Source organism: Anabrus simplex, chromosome 3, assembly GCF_040414725.1.
Source record: "Anabrus simplex isolate iqAnaSimp1 chromosome 3, ASM4041472v1, whole genome shotgun sequence".
Classification (NCBI taxonomy): Eukaryota; Metazoa; Arthropoda; class Insecta; order Orthoptera; family Tettigoniidae; genus Anabrus; species Anabrus simplex.
Genome location: NC_090267.1, coordinates 90637737 through 90664206, shown reverse-complemented (window position 1 = coordinate 90664206; position 26470 = coordinate 90637737). Strand labels below are relative to the sequence as shown.

General features: G+C 37.7%; 1 protein-coding gene across 1 annotated transcript in view; it reads right to left on the bottom strand.

Moving 5' to 3' along the window:
- Positions 1 to 654: 654 nt before the first annotated feature.
- The window catches only part of LOC136866667 (UDP-glucosyltransferase 2-like), a 90808-nt gene continuing 64992 nt past the window's right edge, over positions 655 to 26470 (bottom strand). Inside the window, exons 4-7 of the mRNA XM_068226802.1 lie at positions 24734 to 25196; positions 17736 to 17958; positions 6021 to 6240; positions 655 to 940 (exon numbers count right to left, since the gene is read on the bottom strand). Of these exons, the coding sequence (XP_068082903.1) occupies positions 655 to 940; positions 6021 to 6240; positions 17736 to 17958; positions 24734 to 25196 (1192 nt within the window). The remainder of the gene's footprint in view (positions 941 to 6020; positions 6241 to 17735; positions 17959 to 24733; positions 25197 to 26470) is intronic.

The following is a 26470-nucleotide window of genomic DNA, read 5'->3' as shown; positions in this document are numbered from 1 at the left end:
ATGACGGGATTTAAAAAAGGAAGAATTGGGATTTTAAGGTTAAAACATGATTTATTTTTGTGGAAAAATAAAATATTATAGTCACGACTCCCCATAAACGCTCTTAGATGCTAACTGCTGCTAGATTACATTCTACTTAATTGAACGCAGTGTGCGACCGCCTAATTCGTTGAGCTACGAAGCCAGTCCTTTTAAAATGAGGTTTAAAGTGAAGAAGTAAGACTTAAGTTTATACCAAGATGTAAGAGAAGACCAACTGGCCTTGCCAAGATAAATAAATAAATCAATAAATAAATAAATAAATAAATAAATAAATGATCAATCAATTAATCAATGTTCAGCCTAAAAACAATAGGAGATGTTCCGTATTCATGAAAGCTTAATCTTCTTCATCTGTAAGTCTCAATCATATTATTCAGTTTTGGTATTCACCATATTGTTAACACATCAGTTTTAAGGTAGAAATTTTATTTGTGTTACAAAACTAAATAACAACATGACACAAAATACACAGTAAAATTGTTTAACGTTATTATAAGTCTATATTCATGTTTGAATGATTTAGTTGAATATACCGAAGGAAAACATAAATTTTAACGTAATATAGGCCTAATAACGTTACCTATCAAACAATAAATAAATAAATAAATTTACTTAAGAACTTTTTAATTTAGAAGAGGGTATAAAACTCTTAACGAACATCATAAGTCGTCTTAACACTATATAGATCACAATAAGAGCTATAATTGAAACTAGAAGTAGGAAAGCGATGACATCCAGCAGTAGGTACTGGTACCATGAGAGATCCAGTGCTGCCGATCTCAAGTGCGGAGCACCATTATGTCTCAATACATATTCTATCCACCAGATCGCACGATCCAGAGATGGTCCCACTTCTTCCCGATACACTGCCGAAAAGGTCTTCATATTGTCACGGTAACTGTAAGCAAGGAGAGCAGTGGCGGCTCGTTTGGGAGGCGCTAAGGCGCGCGCCCCCCACGGGGTTCCATTAAATTCGGGAATTTTAATCTTAAATGTTAACAAGGGAAATATTTTGCGTACTATAAGATTATTATCAAGAGCGCGAGTGGTACTGTACTGCGGCAAGATGCGCTGCTGGCCCCGCGCAGGAGGGCGCTCTCTCATAGCGGACCAAATACTCCGAGTCTCGCTTGACTGGCCTTGAGGGAGCCAATCAGAGGCGCAGTAGAGATGTGCTGTTCTACGGAGATTCCGGCGCGTTTCTGCCGCGGCCCATTGTTGCAGCCAACCTACCCGAAACATTGGTGATCTGATTTCTATTTAATAGGGGTCAGTTTATACCATTTCTCTCCTAAAACTAGGGACTATTTTACTGAGGTACTTACCTGAGTTAAATGTGCCGGTATATATTTAAAATAGTCGTGTAATTTTTAGGATTATTAACTAACGAAACGAGTAACGACTGTAACTACTGTCTCCTCGCACTTGACTCATGTTGGCCGTACTCGCTTGGAGAGCGCAATGTTTAACTTCGTGTTGATGAATGATCTCGTGAGGTGACTGTGACAAGGTGAAATTAGGAGAAAGATTGCGATTTATATGTAGGCGTAGTGTTATATTTGCACTTCGTACGGTATGATTACCGTCGAACATATTAAAGTACTAAAGTTTTCTTCTCTTTCTATCGAGAAGAAAGTCGAACTGAAGGAGTGTTTTAGGCCGACACCAGACTTCTTGTTGAAAAAACCGGAGACCAAGAAAAATGAAAATTGGGCTTTCTAAAGACAAATTAATTCTCCTGACGTATATAACAAGAACTCGCGGATATGTGGAAGTGATATCTCAGAAACCTTTTACTGCTTTCCTTGCCTGCTATTCTCCCGTTCTAGGAAAGGAGATAAATGGGTCACCACAGGGGTGATATCAATAGTACCATGGACTTTGAAATGCTTGGTGAAGTCAATGTCGTGTCTTGTTTAAGTGATCACTACAGTGAAACTATTCGTAAACATAACTCGATCGTGGACAAGAACAGGCAATTATTATTATTATTATTATTATTATTATTATTATTATTATTATTATTATTATTATTATTCAATAATAATGTATGTATGTTCAGTGGTGGTGGTGGTGATTATTGTTTTAAGAGGAAGTACGACCAGGCAACCATCCTCTATATAACACTAATCAGAGGGAAAAATGGAAGGGATCCGACACTTCGAAAAATGAAGATATCGGTCAAAGAAAGACAAGGGCCACGAAGGGCGTGAAAATGAAAGACGCCCTCGCAAACCTAATAGCGTCGGGGTAGGAAAAGAACAAGAGTTGACCAAGAGAGTTCAGACAGGATAGATGAAAGTGAGGAGCCTAGCACAAGTAAGTGGAAGCAATGCCAGGACTCAGCTGAGGACCCCGTGGTCGCCAACCCACGATCCAAAGTTCAGAGCCCTTGGGGCCCCTTTTAGTCACCTCTTACGACAGGCAGGGGATACCGTGGGTGTTATTCTACCGCCCCCACCCACAGGGGGATGTATGTTCAGTCTTCAGCCCTAAGGATGGTTGGATCCTCAACAGCTCTGCCATCAGCTGTCATAGATGGCCTAGGCATCACTGAAGAGGCACACTAGGGAAATGAGGAGTGAGGTAGTTTCCCGTTGCTTTCCTCACTGAGCCAGAAGTTGCTGTTACATATCAGTCTACCAAGCCCACTGAAATGCACGCACCAACCGACCCTATGAGCAACATTTTCACACTGTTCATAGCAGGGACTGGCTGCAGAAGGAATGGCATTACTAGCATCGCTCATACCTCAGTCACTTTCATATTGTCAAAGCCAAGGATAAGACAGACTGATCAATGAAAGTAACAAAATTGCTCTAACCCATACCAGAAGACATAGTGCATTGTAAACACTAGGTCCTGCCAGTAAAGGCATATAATAATAATAATAATAATAATAATAATAATAATAATAATAATAATAATAATAATAATAATAATAATAATAATAATAATAATAATAATAATCAAAACAATTGCATATGCATTGCACCGTATAGTGTTCGAAGTGTGTATCTTGATAACATGGTTTGAAGAACTTGAGATTTTTGTGGAATTATGAAACTAAGGTGCGCCCCCCACTGCTGATATCCACGAGCCGCCACTGAAGGAGAGGGATTATTTGTAAGGACGGTTTAGAAGGATTACGGAGAGTTATACTAAGGGAAAAAGGGGTGGTTCAGAGAGCGGTGATAGAGAGAAGGAAATGCATTTATTTCCGCTTCCCCCATTGGAGGATGCCAAAAAGGTAAACCTTGATTGAGAACTACAAGGGTCGTGTAAAATCTGTCTATAAATGATCGATATACCATATTACAGCCTACCTATTAATAAAAATCGTATCAATCAATAATTCTGAAACCCATGAGGGAAGGCGAATTGCTATAGTAGCCCCTGTGTACAAAGGGAAGGGTGAGAAACATAAAGCTGATAATTACAGACCAGTCGGCTGATATGGGCTGCATGCAAGCTGTGGTAAAGCGTTCTTTCTCATTATATTAGATATATTAGCGAATGTATTAACCGGTTTAATGGAAGCAAGTTGGGTTTTAGGAAATGTTATTCCACTGCGCCTCAACTAGCAGCATTTCAGTAGGGTAAAGTAATATTTAAGATTCAGGAGGTCAAATGGATTGTATCACTGCGGACCTGTCCAAAGCTCTTTATAGGGTAGATCATGAGAGAGTAGTGAAAAAATGAGTGATATTGGACTAGTCAAAAGAGCGACTGAATGGGAGAAAATTGAATTCAGAGATTTGAGAAGGTAAAGCGTTATCTGATCCCGTAATGAACAAGAGAGGAGTTCCTCAGGGCAGTATTATTGTACCTTTACGTTTTCTTATATATGAATGATATGAGGAAAGAAATGGATTCAGAGATAAGCATTTTGCGTATGATGTCATACTGTACAAATAAATAAGTTACAGGAATGTAAGCGACTGCAGAAACGTCGACAACCTTGTAAAGTGGACAGCAGTTTCAGTGTCACAATTGTAATGCACGTATATTGGAAGGTTCTCAGGCTGCTTTGAATGCAATTCAAGACAAATACAATTTATATCCGATTGCTGTGTATGATTACATACATTAGACTACAACAAGCATATCGGCATGAAACAGGCACGACCGAGCTCGATAGCTGCAGTCGCTTAAGTGCTGCCAGTATCCAGTATTCGGAAGATAGTAGGTTCGAACCCCACTATCGGCAGCCCTGAAAATGGTTTTCCGTGGTTTCCCATTTTCAAACCAGGCAAATACTGGGGCTGTACCTTAATTTAGACCACGGCCGCTTCCTTCCCACTCCTAGCCCTTCCTTGTCCCGTCGTCGCCATAAGACCTATCTGTGTCGGTGCGACGTAAACCAAAAAAAAAAAGGAAAGAAACAGGCACGAGGACATAACGGTACAGAAGGGAACAAGAGAGCTGATAAACTTGCCAAAGAAACTGCAACCACCCGGACTCTCTGTTAATATATGAAAACATATCCGGAGAATGTATGGATAACTGGTTCAAAAGGTCAGCTTACAAAGAATTTTTTCTTTCCGTAGATTCAGGATAGACTGAAAAGTAGATTAACACATGGCCATATTTTAACACAGTTAATGTCATTAAATGAGAAATTTGGAACCTACTATGAGAGGTTTAGAATCAATATATAGAAGCCCTACACAATTGTACCTTTGAAACGCAATAAACTGCTAATCATCTTTTATTTGACTATCCCATTTTTTTAATAATTATATATGATTTAGTAATTCACTTAAATATGTGTGACATAAAATATAAAGCGCCTTCTGATTCTTTATTTTTAAAAACTGCTGTTGTATTGCATTGGATAAATTTCTGAATTGTATTTACAAGACGTCCAGTTTTAAATTTTAGTTGTTATGTAACCTGTGTATTAATCTAGTTTTGTTGTAGGTAGCCCTAATATATCATGTTTAAAGTAGAATGTTTACTTGGATAACTAATAATAATAATGGTGAAACGGGTAGAGAGTCACATTGTCAATTTGACCAAGGGGAAAGTCCTCTCAGTTTTAATGACCGTGTTGATGGGGTGGTAGTACCTCATTGAGATCACTGTAAGTACATAATTATTAATATAAGGACAAATCTCCATTGGGGTAATGACACAAATAGGATTGTAAATGAAGGTTATACAAACCTTTTCGTATGGCTGTGGGTGTATTTAGGATTTGTAGTGAGTACGTAAAGGAGAGGGCATGTAAGTTACTGGTGGATCCTCACCAGGATACCTGATTAGATAACTAGAAAATGAATGGGTGAAAACCATAACGGTATAAGTGACATTTTTAAAAAATGTGTTAAATGCAGGATGTAACTCCGGGAGGATGTATCCTTTCACCAGCAAAGAGATACAAGTGATAGCGGTAATATTCTGCGCTCTAGTGATGTGTGGTATAACTACAAATAGCATGCTTTATATGAGTGTTGAAGATGTTTAAATGCCTTTTTCTCTGAATGACCAAAATGCTACTTATACCGTTATGGTTTTTACCCATTCAACGTCCAAGAAAAAGCATCACGATTTGTTATGGGTGATTTCCAACAAAAGAGGGGTGTTACGATCAAGTTACAGACTTTGGGTTGAGAAGATTTGTGAATAAGGAGACGAGCTACTAGAATAAGCGGCATGCTTCAAGCTGTTAGTGGAGACATGGCGTGGAATCGCATGAGTAGACGTGTAAGTTTGAGTGGCGCTTTTAAAAGTAGGATATGATGATGAAATTGGAATTCAAGAGGACAAATTGAAATTGGTGCAAATATTCGCTTATAGAAAGAGGGGTTAGGGACTTCAATAATTTACCAAATGAGTTGTTCGATAAATTTCCAACTTCTTTGAAATTATTGAAGAAAACACTACGTAAGGAATCTGCCATCTCGGCGACTACCCTAAACGCAGATCAGTGGTAATGATGATGATTGCTATTATTGAAATGGAAATCATATTACCTTGAGTCATTAGTTAACTTCTCAATGACTTCCAAAAGGGTATCCTTAGTTAAATCTTTGAACTTCAGCTGCACTCCAATTTTAGCAGCTTCGAACTTGGCAACATTATAAAACTGATCACCTAAGAATGGGATGCCAATCAGTGGTACACCGTGGTAGGCTGCTTCTTGGAAACTCTGGAGTCCTCCTTGGGTGATGAACACACGTATATTCGGATGAGCTGTAACGAGAATTGAAAATATCGTTGTATTAGAAACAGTAATTTTTACAGTTGTGTGGTTTGATTTAAATAATTACCTTGGTCTTTGCAGTCGATGAACAAGTAACAAATTTTTAAATTAATTAGACTTTTCGAAAATGTAAAACCATATGTTATGTATTACTCGTGCACAATCCTTGTAAACGAGCTACATATCAAGCAATTCACGTCCGTTTCACCTACCAAGTTCAGAAGAATACGCTTTAGCCACTTTTCCTTACACAGTCGTGTGATCACGTTCGTTAACCATACATATTAATGGACAAGACGAACTGCAAGAATCAGCCGATAGAACCACCACTATAAGCTCCTAAATGACACTCAAATTTTGTAACTCTCACTCCACGTGGAGTATGTATACAGACATGCATATTTGGTATTGCACCCAACATCTTGAGCCTGTTGGCAAATTAAATTAATCATTTTCTAAATTAGAGGTGAGGTGTTCATACATTGGATTTAAATTGTATAATTATGGTATTTCTAAGGCCTCTTTAAGAGAACTAGAAATTATATGAAGCCCACGTTTGTTTTCATGATAAAAAGTTATATCTGAAAAGTAAGCTTGGAACACCCGGTTGATGTCATCAGTATAGGAGTAGAGGTACTACGCAGTAGCAGTGGCAAGTTCCACGGTGCAAAACAGACAGAAAACGAAGAAGAAGAAGAAGAAGAAGAAGAAGAAGAAGACCCCCGAAAACCCCTCGATTTGTGATGGACTCGTCCGTAAAAGTGACTAGCGAATACCTCTCACCCAATCAGAAGTCACCATTCATATATTTTGAAAGAAGTGGGACAGAATATTCAATTCATCTACGATCTGTACAAATAATTAACAAGGATTCCATCAAAGCAGGATACTTTAATTTACCAAGTATATTTACGACTAATTACATTAATTAAATTACAAATAATTAATTACGCACTTAGCTATGAGTCAATACCGGTGTGAGGATTTACCGCCATAACACAGTTAGGTTCAACAGTGCGTATGAAAAATTAGTTTGACTCACGCCGTCAGGGTTATAAAATATTTACGAACAGTTCTATGATCACACCTTATAATTGGTCTGACACGCACTTTATTTAATCAATCAAGTGGGACAATTAATCAACTGAACATATTTTAACGATTGAGAGCCGCTCCTCGAGTGGGGACTTCTGTCTGCTAAATGAGTATCTTTCCGCCACAACGCGAGCAAGTTTGAAGAGAGCACGATTCTTGCAAAATCAGTTCGCAACCAGAGTCAACGTCGGACAGACGTGAATTAAAAATCGTACCGTATAGTGGACAAATACATGATAGAGAGTTATAAGTCTAAATACGGTATAAATCATAATGTGGGCGTCGAAGACAGTGTCGTTTATATTATCAGGGAATTAAATGATATAAAAAATTAAATGTGTGGAACAGCGAGTAATTACGTCAACTGGAGATTTATGTCTTATAATAATCACGACATAATCACAGTACAGTATTTGTTACGTTCACTAGTAGCCACAGACATTCCAACAAGCAGGGGATAATTCTAGTTTAAAAGAACACTTTCCTTTTCACATTTATAGTAGGCCAGTTGATGGGCGGCTGTTGGAGACATTTATTGTCATCATTTAAGAGAGGGTCTTTGAAAGACAGTCAGTTTGCACGGTCAATGACGACAGAACCCTTAGCAGCCGAAACTGCGGGAGACTCTTTGTCAAGGCTTAGGGCAGGGCCTCTCAGGGTGCATGCGCGTGGTGCATGCACTGTGCTCGGTGCAAAAGACGACTTGGCTTGGTTGACCAGAGTGCAGACCCCCCACTCCTCGATTTGGAGCATAGCCGAGTAGCCCAGAGACGAAGCGTTGATCCGAGCCATACCGAGCGGCACCGAGCGACACCGATACACAGTGCACGGAGCTCTTGCGCCTCGCTCTGCACGCGTGAGATTTTGGGCGTTTGAGAGACCCTGGCTTAGGGGAAGGATTGGAATTGTAGGATGTGTGTCTGTGGAAAAAGCCGACATCCGAAATAAATAACTACTACCAGCAGTCCTTTCGATACAACATAGGATAGTTAGTGCGAATATAAGCTGATCAATGCTCCGGCGTAAAATGCGTAATAGTACAGTGTAAAAACGTGTGGTAAGTGTACATAATTAAGTGTTGATTAAGTGTTGTAATCCTGTATTCTATATAAGTTGTGTGTGAGCAATTATGGATACAGCAAGAAAATGGAAGAGTGTAATTTGTTGAAGATGTTTTTCTAAATTCACCTATGGCGGGAGCCCATTGGCTACGGGCTGAATTTGGTTGCAAAAATGTGAGCACATCTCATGATTTTTATAGAATCTAAAATATGTCTTTACCGTTAATGGAGTTTCAGTTACGCGAGTGGTTAGTGATAATGTTTAGTTATTATGTAGTACGGTACGGAAGCACCGTCAAACTATTTAGGAATTTTTCTGTATGTCATATAAGTATGTGTACAGTTATTATTATTATTATTATTATTATTATTATTATTATTATTATTATTATTATTATTATTATTATTATTATTATTATTATTATTATTATTAGGAGTATGTTGTCAGTTCAGGTTACCAGCGTATTTTTGATGATCATGTGAGATATAATTTTAGTTTATTTTTTAGATAAAATGATTTAAATGGACAACTATTGGATTTTTTCAAAATTAGTTAATTATTTTTTTGATTGCCAGTGAAACGAGCTAGGATTAAGTTATATAAATTCGATATAATTGATTAGAAATTTATTCATCTACGGTCATGATATCCTAAAATGTTGTTGTAGAAATTTTAAATATACTGTATATATTTTTTGAAGCAGAATCTAAATAAACGATTGGGATATTATAAAATGTATAGCCTATGGTAGGAATCATTTTATTGTAATAAAACAAGATGTTGAGTGACAGTATCAGTCATATATTTTTATTGATTTATTTAGATTGCTATTGACAGATTTTTTGGTATGGCTTTGCTCTGTTGTTATTATTATTATTAATAATAATAATAATAATAATAATAATTTCATTGGTATCATTTACGCTATAGGTTTCGCAAGTTGTCTTGAACTCATTTCTTGAATATATAATTGAAACTTATATTTTGACAGGACAAAGAGCCACGAAATTGTCATAATTATAGTCGTGGTTAACGGTGATTTCAGTGATTTATTGCACGTTATAAATTTCATATTAGAGCCCGTATTGTCAAAGTATCAACTTGTGAAAATTTAGATTTTATAATTCCACCTTTACAATACTGTAATTGTCTTTATTACAAAGACTACATTAAATTACACTCGTGAAACATGTTTCCTCCTCTTATAGGACATCTTCAGTCACAAATACAAATATATAACATTAAAAATAAGGCGAGGACACATTAAAATAAGTAAATGCAAAGTCTTTGTATACTGTGACGCGGCGTGATAGCGTCTTGTCAATCTTCAATGTTAAAATGGTTCGGTGTGAACATGATATGAAGCATGAAGTCCAATTAAAATCATATGTTAAAACTGTTGTTCAAAACGACGAATTGTCAATTATAAAACTCCGTAAGTGGCTATGCAAATAAAATTATGTGCATATTGTACATAAAACAGTGTTGTGGTGATGCCACATTGTAATAGATTTCTTGATTAGGAGGTGGAGTTATACTGTTGCAAGTTGAACTTGATTGTGTGTTGACAATAGGGGCCTCCTTGCCCGTCCTAAATCGACCACTCCACCTCAAGTGCTTCGAGGACGTCACTCAGTTAGCCTTAGCATACAAATTGACGTCACATTTGCCAGTATAAAGCAAACGAATAGTACAATAAGGCTTTGCAACTAACAGGAAGATGTTATTAATATTATCTTTGAATGTATTTTTCATGCATGCGCACGAGATCGACGTAATGGCTTCCTAAATCAAGTATGGAATTGGCGACTGATGGACTCCAGCCGATATCACCCGCAAATACGAGCTCACTTACCGAGATTCCCAGATGACTGAGCCGTTGACCAAGGGAGAATCTATCCATGGAAGGATGTAGCAGAACAAGTAGCGATCCCGGCAGCAGACAGACACAGAATAAGATACGTTTCGCAATTTATTTTAAGATCATTAATATTTTTCTTTGTAGAAGATAGTTGTTGATTGATAATTTTCTGAAGGGATAGGTCGTTATATCTTCGTGAAATATTTAATAACATGTAGTTTTGACGCGAGTTATTCAATAGTGATGCATTGAGGAAGGTTATAGGTAGTCTTCAGTACATCCTAAGGTAGGAAAGTGAACATATGTCAGTGAAGTGTCACGTTAGCGATATTTCAGTTAATTCTCTATAAGCTATAGCAAAGATAGGAAGTTTTGATGAGAATGTAGTGTGATACATGTTAACATCAAGTCGTAGGTTACCAAGTTCGCAAATATTGACATCTTATTGCCAAGTTTAAGCCAATATAGGGTAAATATGAAAATATATGGATAAGTGAGATGTGTATTGCTAGGCATTTGGTTACTTGTTCATCCATGAAGTGTTATTTTAAGTAGTTGAGAAGTGAATTGATTTATGTGTTATAGAAACAAATAAATAATATTGGCATGTGGTGCAGTACAAATATATGAAGAAAATATGAGAAAAGTAATATGAGATGATGGAATAATGTTGTATAAGAGAAATTAGTTGTTGAATTATGATAAATATGAAGACGTATGAGGAAGGATTTTCATGTAATGTTAAATAATGAATGGTTAGTAACTCAAATGTGGATCAAGGTTAGAATGAATGGTAGTAATGATATTTAAATATGGAATAATCCATATTACGTAATAAGTGGCAACTTGATAATAAACTTACGAGTTAATAACAGATAATTATCGTCAAAAATAATTCCAATAATCTATAATCAACACTCATATGACAATTTCGAAGAGAATTACGTATTATGTATGTGGTTTAAAATGATTTAAGCTAAAATAACTGGTTGTTAATGGAATATACGATTTTAGTGTATTCTTTATGACAGCCTATCTCTAATGAGGAATTAGGAATTTCATCCATGGTATTCCTTATCAACTTGCAGTTAAATGATTGACTTTTATGAAGTGACAAGATATAATTGCAACCTGACAACGAAGCTATTGAATTTATTAAGGACAATTTCACATATTTCTAAGGAAGATATTTCGAATATAATTGTTTAGGAATAGTTATATTTATTTTTAAATATATTACGGAAAATAACCATTGGAAGCTACATATTTGAAACTGATCTTATTCTGTGTATGCCTACTTGAACATATTTAATTATGTACATCTAATATGAAAGAAATGATAAAAGATAATCATTCGTAGGACCATATGAAATAATCATTCTTAGGAGCACTATCAAATACTTTTATTATGAGATTTTTCAACATTTCAAACATTTTATTCATATAATTTACTTTTGACATAACAAGCTCTTGAATGTTCAATTCTTTAATAAGAAACCTAGGTCTAGGAGATGTGAGAAGCAATTTATATTAAGTTAGGATAATTTAAATTTAAATAATTCCGATCTATAAAAACTTATTTGAGAAGAATAATACATTTACTTTTAAAATCAAAAGCTTAGATAGAAGCTGATATTAACCTTTTTTATTGAAGGCTATCACAATTCAGACGAAAAAGACAACATTCAACCAATGCTTTTAAAGAAATATTGTTGTAAATATTGATGAATCCATCCATCGCTTTCAATATTTTTGGAATAAATAATACTTATTGAGATTTAATTCATTATCATTATCATTATCATTATTATTATTATTATTATTATTACTTATAGATTATAATGTTAGTATATAAAATAATATGATGACGTAGCTGATAAGTATTTGCTGATTCTGCGGTTGATTTTAAGCTGAAAAATCCGTAAAACTTGTCTGGCGTAAATGGAAGCGTTGTATTGAATTGCTCTCAGTCGAATTCACTTTTTTAAAAACTATTTTCTGTAATCCCTGAGATGTTCACCGACACTAGCTGTGGATTTTTCTTCAACGCTGGGAAATTTGGACTCGAAACGGCATGATAGAGAAGTATCCCAAGAAAAAATTACAACACTTTCTTCGCTTCTTTTCACCCAACCCACTCCCTTTAAGTGGATTTTTCGAAAACCAAACTATATTTTTCTATATCTTTAAGGAGATATCAAATAAAAGTGTCCATGTCTGTAACATCTTCAGATTTTGAGATACAAGTATCCTCATAAAAAAATTTCAACCCCCTTTTCAGCCCTTTTTACAACCCCTCAAGTGAATTTTCCGAAAACAAAAAAACATGTGTTGCTTTATTTTTAAAGAAGAGTCGAAATACTAATTTTCACGTCCGTATTATCGTCAGTTTTAGAGAGAGCAGTATCCAAATAAAAATAATTCAACTCCCTTTTTCAGGAATACTTACAAAAAATACCTGTTATTTAATTTTTAAAGGAGATTAAAAATACCAATTTCAGGTGTACAATATTTTAAGTTTTCGAGGTATATTCTCGATATGCTCATTTTAAAATTTCACTCCCTTTAACACTTACCCTTAAGTGGATTTTCAGAAAACAAATTATGCGTGTTCCTTTACATTTACAGGAGATTTCAAATGCGAATGTTCACGTCTATAACACGTTACGTTCTTGAGATATATTGTAGATATACACTTTTAAAAATTCACCTATTCTTTCACTCCTGTTACCCACACTTATGTAAGTGCTACAAACACAAAAAATAAGTGTTCTGTGTTTTTAAAGGAGATTCCAAATACCAATTTTCATGACTGTAATTTCTTCAGTTTTTGAGATATATCCTCATATAAGGTATTCAATCCCTTCTTTGTCCTGTTTTCACCTCGTTAATAGGATTTTCCAAAAAACTAAAAATGCGTGTTTCATTATTTTTAAAGGAGATTCCAAATACCACTTTTCTTGTCTTTATAATGTTAATTTTTTCAGATATAGATACACACATTTTAAAAATGCGAACCCCCTTTTCACCCTCTTAGCAAGGGTATCCTCAAAATTTCATTTCTGTATGTCCAGTAGTTTTGGCTTGGCGATGATGAATTAGTCAGTCAGGACATGTTATTATATATATATAATACCAATATATATAGATATTGAGTTTGACTTGATAAAATCTGATCATTTTTCTTTTAGGAACGAGACATGTCATTCTTTTCTTAATAGTGGGTATTTTTATTCCTTGTTTAATAGTGTTATTTTAAAGATATATTATAGTACAATATTTATTTTGAACTTTATATGTTGACAGCCTAAAAAGCTTTAAAGTTATATTTACGAACTATCTGGAACAATTTACGCACTTACGAACAAGATTTTATGATAATTTTGACTAATTTATTATCTGCAGTGATCATGTGCACTACACGGTCCTTCTTGCCGTCATGTGCCATGATGAACTCACTTTTTCTGATCGAACAGTTTGCTTTATAAGCACAAGACTGTGTTGATCCAATCCATGAATATACATCTTCTCATTTGGAAAGATTTGTACACATATACGCTATTTTCTCTTTTGGTGGCGTTTTATCTTTGTCGTCATTGCCCACCATTTTATTTTAAAATATTGCACCTACACGACTCACACGTTATGTAGAGTAAAACCAACGAAATCAAATCACAACAAACCACCAAAAGTTGAGCAACACAAAGAAAGAAAGAAAGAAAGAAAGAAAGAAGGAAGAAAGAATTAATACAATCTATTCTATTATTTTTTCATTACTGCGTAAACTGTTCCAATTACGTAACATGGTCATTTTCTAAGATAACTTCCTCTGATTGCTTTTTAACAAAGCAAAAGATGTCAATACTCCATCTATAATTAGGACTTTCATCATTTCTCCCCACCTTCAATCAATCACTACTGATCTGCTTTTAGTGCAGTCGCTCAGATGGCATATTTCTTATCTGTTGTTTTCCTCGACTTTTCTTAAAAGATTTCAAAGAAATTAGAAATTTATTGAACATTTCCCTTGGTAAGTTCTTCCAATCCCTAACTCCCCTTCATATAAACGAATATTTGCCCCAATTTATCCTCTTGATTTTCTAACATTATCTTCTTATTGTGATCTTTTCCTACTTTTAAAGACAAGACTCAAACGTACTCGTCTACAAATGTCGCTCCACGCCCTATCTCCACTGACAGCTCGGAACATACCACTTAATCGAGCAGCTCGTCTCCTTCCTCCAAAGTCTTCCCAGCCCAAACTCTGCAACATTTCTGTACCGCTACGCTTTCGTCGGAAATCTTTTTTTTTTGCTTTACGTCGCACCGACACGGATAGGTCTTATGGTGACGATGAGGGAGGAAGGGGCTAGGAGTGGGAAGGAAGCGGCCGTGGCCTTAATTAAGGTACAGCCCCCAGCATTTGCCTGGTGTGCAAATGGGAAACCACGGAAAACTATCTTCAGGGCTGCCGACAGTGGGGTTCGAACCCACGATCTCCCTAATACTGGATAGTGGCCGCACTTAAGCGACTGCAGCTATCGAGATCGGTCGTCGGAAATCACCCGGAACAAATCGAGTTGCATTTTTGTATCTTTTTTCACTTTTAGAATCAAGTAATCCTGGTGAGGGTCCCATACACTGAAACCATACTCTAGTTGGGGTCTTACCAGAGACTTACATGACCTCTCATTTACATCCTTACTAGAACCTCTAAATACCCTCATAACCGTGCGAAGAGATCTGTACCTTTCATTTACAATCCCATTTATGTGATTACCCCAATGAAGACATTTCCTTATTTTAACATCTACAGTAGGTACTTATAATGATTCCCATAAGGAACTTTCACCCCATCAACGCAGTAATTAAAACTGAGAGGAATTTGCTATTTGCGAAACTCACAACATGACTTTTATCCCCGTTTATCATCATACCACTGCCTTCTGTCCATCTCACAACATTATCGAGGGCATTTTGCAGTTGCTCACATTCTTATAACTTATTTATTACTCTGTACAGAATAACATCATCAGCAAATCTCCATTAAGAGCTTGGACTATGCCATCAAACTTTCAAAAAAGGTGTTCAGCGAATATGATGTGTCCAAAAGATCTGTCGTTTGCCAAAAAATGTTGAGATAACTGTAAAGAACGTATTAGCCTAAGGAAGTGTAACATTTCTGGCAAAGTTAAATGCCCCAAAGAGTTTACAATGTTGTTTCTATAGCAACATATGCCTCCAATCACCTAAACATGAAAACGTTTCTAGTTGCGGTACGATATTTTGACGCCTTTGGTGAAATCCAAAACAAGTTGGTGTATTCCATTCAACAGGCATAAGAAACTGCAATTGGTGTCCATAGGTTATTTAACTCACTAAATTCAAACCATTTGAATGTCAGGAATATATCATCATAACTTCGCTGTTGATGCCAGTGTATTATTTAAGGACAGCGTATTTCAGTCATGAGAATGTTAGGTAAAGAGAGCCGAAAACTCCCTTCAAGCCAGTAGTTGTAATCATTTGATTCATAACGCCATTAATAGTGCACGTAATTATTTAAATTATATATATTTAAATGCTACTGCTTAAGATTTTTTGTCATTTTTCCTGTTCTGCCAAACGTACGGAAAGGTTAAAATTATATTTTGAACTGGAGGATGTTGAATGTGCTGAAATCCTTCACCATGCAAATACTAGGTGGTCATCTCTTACAGCTTTTAAAAATGTGGAACCTGTAAAAAATGTACATTGAATGTTTAGACAGTCCCAAAGTTTAAAAATGTACTTCAGCAATGAAAATCTACAAGTAGGAATCATTTTGGGGGATTATGTTAGTTTACTTGTTAATAATGGAAAGGTTTTCATTCAAAGAGCAAAATATTTGGAGAATTCTGATGTTGTATTATGGAATCCCATGAAGTTGTACAGTTACTAATTAGTAAAGTTCAGCAGAGAATTAAAGATACTTATGTAGTGCTACTCACAGAACTTCAGTTACTGTTCTCGATTAAAATACAAAATCTACATTTGAAAGCAAATCCCTCCACATAAGATTATTCTCATGTAGGGCATCCGACCGTAAAGGTGGATGAAATCCGTATCGAATCTCGAACCTAATAAATTTGGACCACGAAGAGGATTGCCAAGATGCAGTGTCCAGCTGAACATGGCGACGGAATGGGCCTTGAACGGACTAATTCTTAACAAAATAATAAACTTATTGGCTTTACGTCGCACTAATTACTTTTTCGGCTTTCGGAGGTGCAGAGGTGTCAGATGTTTGTCCCGCATGAGTTCTTTTACGTGTCAATAAATCTACAGACACGAGGCTTACGAATGTTAGCACATTCAAATTCCACGAGACTGAGCCAGAATCTTGCCAAGTTGGGGTAGAAGGTCAGCGCCTCCACCGTCTGAACCACTCAGCCCGGTGGTTAATTCTTGAATATTGCGATGAATGATAATGATGATATGATGATCAGGTCCTTTCATTTAAGAGGGCAAACCCAAAAAAGGGGTATGTATACACCAGGAGAACTTGCACACGCACTAGGTGATTTACGTCGCACCGACGCATCTTCCCTTACGTAGGAAGCCTGAATACCAGTGACACCAGGTGTAAAAAAAAGAGATCAAAAGGCGAATAGCACTTGAAAAACAGGCATTTAGTAATAAGAGAAATCTTTAAATCAGTGCAAAATTTTTATTATGGAATGCGGGAGATATTTGTGATTTCTTTTGTGTGAAGTATGAAACTGTATGGCTGTGAATCTTGGACAATCGGGATTCAGGATTGGAAATGACTGGAAGCACTCGAGAAGTGGCCCTGGATGCGAAAGATAAGGATGAAATGGATTGAAAAGAGAACAAACAAAAGCGTTCTTCTAGAAATTCAAGGGAAGAGAGAACTGATGCTAACGATATAAGGAAGAAGACCTAAATTCACTGACCACATATTGCGACACAATACGTTTCTTACCAATCTGCTGCACAGAAAGTACACGGGGAAGAAAGGCAAAGGACGACCGAGGAAAAAGTTCCTTCAAGACTTTGCACAGATTCTTCATATGGTTCGAATTATAAAATGAAACGGGGAGCTGAGAACAGAAAAGAATGGTTGCATGGACGAGGCTTTGCCTTTAGACACTGATAATGATGGGACAGGAAAGAACTAGGAGAGGGAAGGTAGCGGCCGTGGTGTTAATTAAGGTACAGACTCCGCATTTGCTGGTGTAAAATTGGGAAACCACAAAAAACATATTTTGGGCTGTCGACGATGGGGTTCGATTCCACTATCTTCCGAATGCAAGCTCACAACTGCGTGACAAACTCACTCGGTACGTGTTATATGTTGCTGTAAAATAATCTAAAATTCTTCCCTTTATAACCCTTAATATTTAATTTGTCCAGGGTACCTTCAGCACCGCAAGGTTATCGTCTGGATTAGGAAACTCTACTTACCTAGTACATCCTGCTGAGGCAGCCACTTGCGTATCATGACGTTGCTTGGCTTTCCTGGTAACGAATCAGACTCCCACTTCCAAAGGACACGCTGTGGTACCTCAGAGAAAGCATCGAGAATATGTTGCACTTTCTCTTGCGGTAGATTTACGCTCTTCACGTTCGAACCCAAGCTGAAGTAGATGACTCCATGCTCTGCACCATCGAGAAAACTTTTGATGTCCTGAAAAAAAGAAATCTGCAACTTTACATCCGTAATTAAAGATGGATTTAATAAATCTTCTGCAATAAAAAAATATATAAAAATGCACGTTTTGAGCGATGAAGATTGATCTCAAAATAAAAATGAACATAAAATAAAGATTAAAAATTAAATCAGTCACAATTTGAGGTATGCGATCTCAGACCATCTCTGATGATTTGGTTTCCAATGAGAGTAGAAACCCGATATAACTCAGTTGTTCAGGGACATACCAGGTGGGCAAATTAAAAATGGTCTGGAAAAAATGTATAAGACTAACGCGGAATTGACCCTTGTTAATGAATAGGAGAACTGGCTACCACAAGAAATGCAGGAAACCATGATTTCGAAGCGCAATCGGCTGCTGCCACATGTCTACGAGTGCGCATCTCCCGCATGCTCTGTCCCGAGTACATCGCTGTGCCATTACGTGTGAGTGACTGTGAGGAGCAGACGTGTTTAGTGACCAGTTGAGTGCAACACAAAACGCTGTTCACCATGAAACAGCGCGTCTTCATTGTCGAGTGTTATACGAAGCACGATTCTTGGAAAACCTGTGCGGAGCTCTTTGGGCAAGAGTTTAGGCCGGAAGTGTTTTGGCAAAACCTCCGCAAAGTCTGCAGTGCAAAACTTAGTGGCTAAATGGCTCGAAAGGGGCTCTGTGGCGAATAAAAACCGTAACTATCCGAAAAGAGTTTGAACTCCAGAAAACATTGCTCGAATGAAGTAAAGCCTTGAACGAAGTCCGCTGAAATCTCAACGACGTTGGGAATAAGACATCGTCGTGTCGAAACGTTATCCTTGCAAATTTACTGTTGTGCATGCATTACAGGGTCCAGACGAACCTTCGTCTGTTGGTTCTATCGGTGCTTTCTGAGTTGTTTATTTCTTCAGATTAGACCTGATTCAACCTGTCAGGGTATGGAAACTCACAGAACACGCGCCATTATACATCAGAAATTTCCCATTAGTACGTCGAGAAGCCGTTGCATAATCTTAGGATTGGTGTGTGGTGCGCAATGTCTGGTGTCCGCATCGTGACACGAATCTTTCACCAAACTGCTAATGTCGAGACACCGTTTAATACATATGTGCATCAACACATGGAAACTGAACGGTTATTTTCAGAAAGACGGAGCAACAGCACACGCCACCTTGATAACCTTGTCACGAATCCATGGGGTGTTTAGCGAAGACAGGACAATCAGCAGAGGCATTACAATAAACTGGCCACCTCGATTGCCTGATCTCTCTCCGTGTGATTTTTACTTGTGGAGAAGATTGAAGGGTCAGGTGTAATCCGGTATTCCTCACACACTGCAAGAGCTACAGCAGAAAATTGAAACCGCTATTGCTTCTACCCCTCGGGCAGAGCTGCTGTGCGTGTCTTACAGTTAGATAAAGTGACCACCGCTCTGCATCCACGTCAACGGTGACCATTTCCAGCAACTTCTGTAATGTTCATTAACAAGGGTCAATTCCGCGTCAGTCCTATCTATTTATATAAGTGTTTTGTCTGTACATTGCTCAGAATTTAAAAAGGACGGTATTTCTGTATCATTCGTGTTTACAGTAACAAGGAAATGCAATTTTAATGTCTGTCTGTCTGTCTGTCTGTCTGTCTGTCTGTCTGTCTGTCTGTCTGTCTGTCTGTCTGTCTGTCTGTCTGTCTGTCTGTCTGTCTGTCTGTCTGTCTGTCTGTCTGTCTGTCTGTCTGTCTGTCTGTCTGTACACGCATTACGAGAAAGCGGCTGAAGAGAATTTAATTAAAATCGATATGCAAGGTTGGAGAATAAGTCGCTACAATTTAGGCCATAAATAATTGTATTCACGCTGAGTGAAATGGTTGTTTAGGGCAAGATCTAATATTTAATTCTCAAATATTTATATTATTAGTGGTCATATTTTAATGAAAATCGGTATGCAAATTCGGCGCCTAAGTCACTATAATCGAGGCTATAAATAATTGTATTCACGCTGAGTGAAATGGTAGTTTAGGGAAGACCTAAAATTTAATTCTCAAATATTTATTAGTGGTCGTAACTTAACGAGAATCGGTAGGCGAAGTTGGCGAATAAGTCGCTATAATGTAGGACATAAATAATTGTATTCACGCTGAGAAATATGGTAGTTTAGGGGAAGACCTATAATTTAATTATCAAATACTTATGTTATTAGTGGTCTTATCTTAATGAAAATCGGCATGCTAAGTCGGGGAATAAGTTGCTATAATTTAGACCATAAATAATTTTATTCACGCTGGGTGAAATGGTGGTTTAGGGAAAGACTTAAAATATATTTCTCAAATATGTAATGCATGTTATTAGTGGTCGTATCGATAAATACCACATAACTAAAGTAATATAGTATTAAATATCCGATCATTCATGTCTTATACATTGTTACCATCCCGGATATGGTCACAGAGATATTCGTGAATTTGGATTTTTTTTTTTTTTTTTTTTTTTGTTACCAAGTCCATATCAGCGCCGAGTCGCGAGAAAATGGGTAAACAGAATTTAATGAAAATCGGTATGTAAATTCGGAGAATAAGGAACTACAGTCCACGCTATACTTAATTATACAACATTCCCTAATATCGCAGAGTCGAAAGAAAACAAAATGTGAAGGCCTACAATATGGAAAGCTCATAAAATTGATCAACAATAACATTACGTTGACCATTGTTTGTTCTGGTGTGCTTTTAGTCTGCTGTTGCCACTCATCTCCGATAGATAGGAATACTGCTGAGTACCGAGTATTTTTAATTTGTCTTACGTCACACCGACATAGATAGGACTTATGGTGACGATGGGATAGGAAAGGGCTAGGAGTGTGAAGGAAGCGGCCATGGCCTTAATTAAGGTTCAGCCCCAGCATTTGCCTGTCCAGAAAATGAGAAACCACGGAATACCATCTTTACGGCTGCCGACAGTGACATTCGAATCCACTATCTCCCGGATGCAAGCTCACAGCTGCGCGCCCCTAACAACACGGCCAACTCGCCCGCTCATAGGGAGTGTAACAGCCTGCCTGAATATTGGCGGGAAGTAGCTGGGGAGTTAAATAACTTTCTTCTTTAGCATGCCACTCCTCCAGTTCATAAAGTTTTTGATAATACTGGTACCGGGCGAGTTGGCCGTGCGCGTAGAGGCGCGCGGCTGTGAGCTTGCATCCGGGAGATAGTAGGTTCGAATCCCACTATCGGCAGCCCTGAAAATGGTTTTCCGTGGTTTCCCATTTTCACACCAGGCAAATGCTGGGGCTGTACATTAATTAGGGCCACGGCCGCTTCCTTCCAACTCCTAAGCCTTTCCTATCCCATCGTCGCCATAAGACCTATCTGTGTCGGTGCGACGTAAAGCCCCTAGCAAAAAAAAAAAGATACTACTGGTACGTAACACACTACTCTGAGGCACTGATTGGAATGAACAGTGTGCATATTTAACGGAATAATGGCAGAGGAGTGTTCACGGTTGTGTGTGGCCTGGTCATTCCAGCTCTGGAACTTTGGACTATTCGATCGGCACCGTACAACTGTTCGCTTAAAGTTAAAAAAAATGTGCGGTTTTTTCTTTGATCGAGTATTTCATATGACAACAATGGTTTTAATCGCTACTTTCCTACCGATGTTTTTGTAATGACCTATGTTGACTTCAGTTAGGAAACCCACAAAGCAAGTCTTTCTGAGAATCCCATATCGAAGCACGGGTACATCAGCTAGTTGTAAATATAATTGAAAATATTTTCCGGGCCAATTTTATTTTGCCTACCCTGTGCTTTGCCCCGCGTTATAGCTTAACAGTGGTGTATCGGAAGGTGGCATGCACAGTGATAACCGGCAAAGAGGAAGGACAAAAGACAATACTACAACATACTACTCATGTACTTGTTAAGGAATATCTTGGGCTACTTTATAATACACCGAGCTCGGTAACTGCAGTAGCGTAAGTGCGGCCAGTATCCAGTATTCGGGAGATAGTGAGTTCGAACCCCACTGTCGGCAGCCCTGAAGATGGTTTTCCGTGGTTTCCTATTTTCACACTAGGCAAGTGCTGGGGCTGTAACTTAAGGCCACGGACGCTTCCTTCCCATTCCTGGCCCTTTCCTGTCTCATCGTCGCTAGAGGACCTGTCTGTGTCGGTGCGACGTAAAGCAACTTAAATGCTTGCTTTATAATACGCGGAGTGTTGATTACGTGGGATAACATGGAAATTCATTGCTGCAGTGGCGGCTTCGTTGGCAAGATGACTGGGAGCGCATGTTTGATGCAGTTAAACGTCAACTCACAGAAGAAATTATGTTCCAGCCAACACATCACTGAAGATTTCTGGAAGAGAAGGACCAAAGAATATTTACTCCAACTCCTCAGCTATCATGCAATTCGACAGCCACACAGAAGAGACCTAGTTCTTTTACAAGAGGACCTACGTCCAAGGCATATGTGGAAGCCGCCGTCCGTAGATGAGTTATGTCAAGGGCGAGGTGGTAAAATGAGAACTGTTGTGTTGCGTACTGCAGACCGAAGTTATTTAACGCGCCCAGCCCAGCTGGTCATCCACATAAAGATCGACCAGGTTCCGGAGAATACTGAGTATTTCTAATACACGATCTTAGTGAATATCATGCCCATTGTAGACGATCAAGCATTGGGTTGTGTTCTTCTACACTCCATGTCTTATTAATTACCCAAGATAATCCTCCACAGTCTACACTTGTTAACACGATAGGAGGTGAATGGTTCCAAGAACACCGCTGCCTGTCCTGGCAAGAGATCTTATAAATCAAAAGATGTTCTTCGTTTACACCTACTTTATTATCTTGTTGGAATACTTCGGATTGCAACTGAAAACCCAAAGCGTTAAATTCGATACACATACATTCGATTTCGGTAACTATTCTATGATCTTGGGAGAATACACATCCTAAGTACTTGAATTGATCCATCCAGTCCAGTTTTGAACTCTCTACCGGACATTGAGACCTAACTTAAATCTTCACAGACACTTTATATCTGTCAGTCAAAGGTCCTTGTAAACAATAATAGTGCAATATTACAACCTCGTTTAATCTCAAGAACTGAGAAATCATTTTACAATCCTATCTACGGCCCGAATCTCAATATAAATGTCTTTTTTACCTGTAATCCCTTCGTTAGGCCAACAACTTTTCTCTTCGTTCTCTGTCATATGCCTTCTCTACATCTACGGAACATAAACATAAAGTGACTACTCGTCTCGTAGAATTTCAATTGCCTAATACATGCTAAAAAATTGGACCTGAAAACCTGTCTTTGGACTAAACCCACACTGTCATCCACACAATTTACCCTTCATCATTGATCACACCCTACTTGCTACATTTAAAGCCATTTTTACCGTTCATCAAAGGATCAATGTATATCATCTATCTATCTATCTATCTATCTATCTATCTATCTATCTATCTATCTATCTATCTATCTATCTATCTATCTATATATCTATCTATCTATCTATCTATCTATCTATCTATCTATCTATCTATCTATCCATCTATCTATCTATCTATCTATCTATCTATCTATCTATCTATCTATATAAGAGTATTGTCTGCACTTGTTCAGAATTTAAAAAAAGAATGGTATTTCTGTACCGGTCGTGTCCACAGTAACAGAAAAATGCACCTTTTACTTTACCGTAAATAGATGATATACGACAAAATGTCATAGTTTCAACCATGTAGATCACTAAAATCAGCGTCTTAACGTGCAATCCGTTTGTCGATATGACGTACCGTTAGACAGCACTTAATCTATAAATGAAGTTTTGTAGTGTTTAAACGTATATATAGTTTCATATATCGATGTATATATTCATTGAAGTCGATTTTGCAGCGATATAAAAAGGGGGATGTCTGCCATTATAAATAATCCTTTACAAATCGATCGTGACCGTCAGGAAAAGGGGCGTCTGCAATTGTAATGAATTCTCCACGCATCGACTTTATCTGGCAGTGGGAGGATCTCCAACTCCTGTGTATCTGGCATTAGTACGGAGGAGTACTGTTGTTATGAATAATTCCTTTTTCGATTTGACTGGCAGAAGGCAAGGCATCCTGCAATTTTGTTCAAAACTCCCCTACCCGATTGTGTCTTGCAGTAGGCAAGTGTGCCCGCCGTTATAAATAAATTTGCCCATCTAAATGGTGACTGGCATCAGGCAAAGTGGATTGCTTTTGTAATTGAAACTCGCCAACTCGAGTGTGACTGGCAGTAAGCTGACTGGCATTAGGAAAAGTGGCCTTTCATTGTAATGTAAACGTTTTTACTGGCAGTAGGGAAGGTGCCTGCCCTTATAACGAAAAGTCTTAAACTGAAATGTGTCTGGAAGTGGGAAATGGGGCCTGCCATTGTAACGAAATCTTCCCAAATCGATTGTGACAGGCAATAGACAAGGGGACCTACCATTATATCGAAAACTTCCCAAAACGATTGTGAATGGCAGTAGGCAAGTGAACCTGCCGTTATCATCACAACTCCGCAACTCGCACATTACATTGAAAACAACGTATGGGACCTCCCAATGCTGTTTCTCGGATAACACTAAGAGACATGCAATTTAAACGATCTTATTCACTGGGTGTACCGAAATTTACTTCGATATCCGTATACAGTGTAGAATACCGTAGCGAAGCATGGGTACATTTGCTAGTGAATAATAAAGATGAAAAATTACAGCCTTACATAACATGCGCAAATGTTGAGTAATGTTCTTACCTTAGGGAGAGGTTTAGTTGTAGTCTGGACGTGCAGCCCAGTAAGTTCCACTACATTTGGAAGCAGCGGCCGTGGGTAGGACAGACTCCAGTGGTTGTTGAGGAGTAACAGGCTGTCGTTATATTCAGTCTCGTACACTGACGGTGGTGCAGAGCCGAAGTACTTCCTCAGTAAAGCTTCCTGTCCAGGGAGTACCTCCGATCTCCATACGTACATTATCTTCACACAGACGTAGGCATTGTAAAAGCGTTTCCAGAATGACATGTGGTCGGAATATGGAGAAAATGTATCAGGCAGGTACGAAGGATTGAATGGATTCCCCATGTTGTTGTAAGATATTGCCATACCTCCTAATGACAATACTCCAACCACTGGCGGGGATCCCACTTGGTGAATCAGGCCGAAGAACGCTTGGTTCGAAACCCTTTCAATAATCACTAGATCGAATCTTGTATCGTTATTCCTGAAAATATAAATTCGAATATTATTAAATTAGTAACCATTATATTTTACCTAACGTAGAAACTATCTGAATTTCTCTTTTAAATTTTTAACTTTACCACCATTCAGCAATCTGACTGGGGGTGCGTACGGACGTACGTACATACGTATGTACATGCGTAACATCCTTTACACTCCGTATTGTATCCGACCACCTGTCCTAAAGTGCGCCTGCCCAAACTTATCAGTAGAGTTCGTGGAGCGTCCAGATGGGTCTCGCAAAAGTAGCTGTCTAAATCTTATATCTAAAATAACATGCCCTGTCTGACTGACTGACTGACTGACTGACTGACTGACTCATCATCGCCGAGTCAAAACTAATGGACAGAAAGAAATTTAATTTTGGGTATACATTTAATTTAAAGTGAAGGTGTTCACTAAGAGGGAATTTTTTGATATTCCATCGTTAAGGGGTGATTTGTTTAAATAAGTATATCTACTGTATATCTCAAAAACTTTATAATTTAGAGACGTAAAAATTGGTATTTGGAGTATCCTTTAAAAATAAACACGTATATTTTACGTTTTCAGAAAATCCTCTTGTGTTGGGAGGGGGGGATAAAGAGAGGAGAAAACGGGTTCAATTCCTTTTTTGAGGGTACTTGTATATATAAAACTGAAGATATTACAGACATAAAAGTTGGTATTTGGTATCTCCTTTAAAAATAAAGAAACACATATTTTTTAGTTTTCGAAAAATCCATTTAAGGAGGGTGAAAAGAAATTTTAAAAGGGGTGAATGTTTGTAATGTATAAATCTACAGTATTATCAAGTACTGAAGATGTTCCAGACGTGACAATTGGTATAAGGGCTTACGTTTGGGGGAGGCTGAGTGAAATAGATTTAATTATTTATATCAGGAAACTTATATCTCATTGAAAATAAATAAACACTTTTTTCGGAAAATCTAATTAGAGGGGGGGGGGTGTGTGTGTGTGAAAAAGACTGGAAAAGGAGTTGAATTATTTTTATGAAGGTAACTTTATCTAAAATGGTGGAGATGTTACAGACGTAAAAAGTTGTGTTTGGAATCTCCTTTAATTATGAACAAACGCACATTCTTTTGTTCTGTGAGAATCCACATTGGGAGGGGGGGGGGGGGTTGTGAAAATAAATGAAGAAGGAGTTGAAATATTTTTATGAAAATACTTATAACTCTAAAACTGAAGACGTTGCAGACGTGAAAATTGGTATATATCTATACATATGAAAGGCGATAGGCACCCACTAAGGAA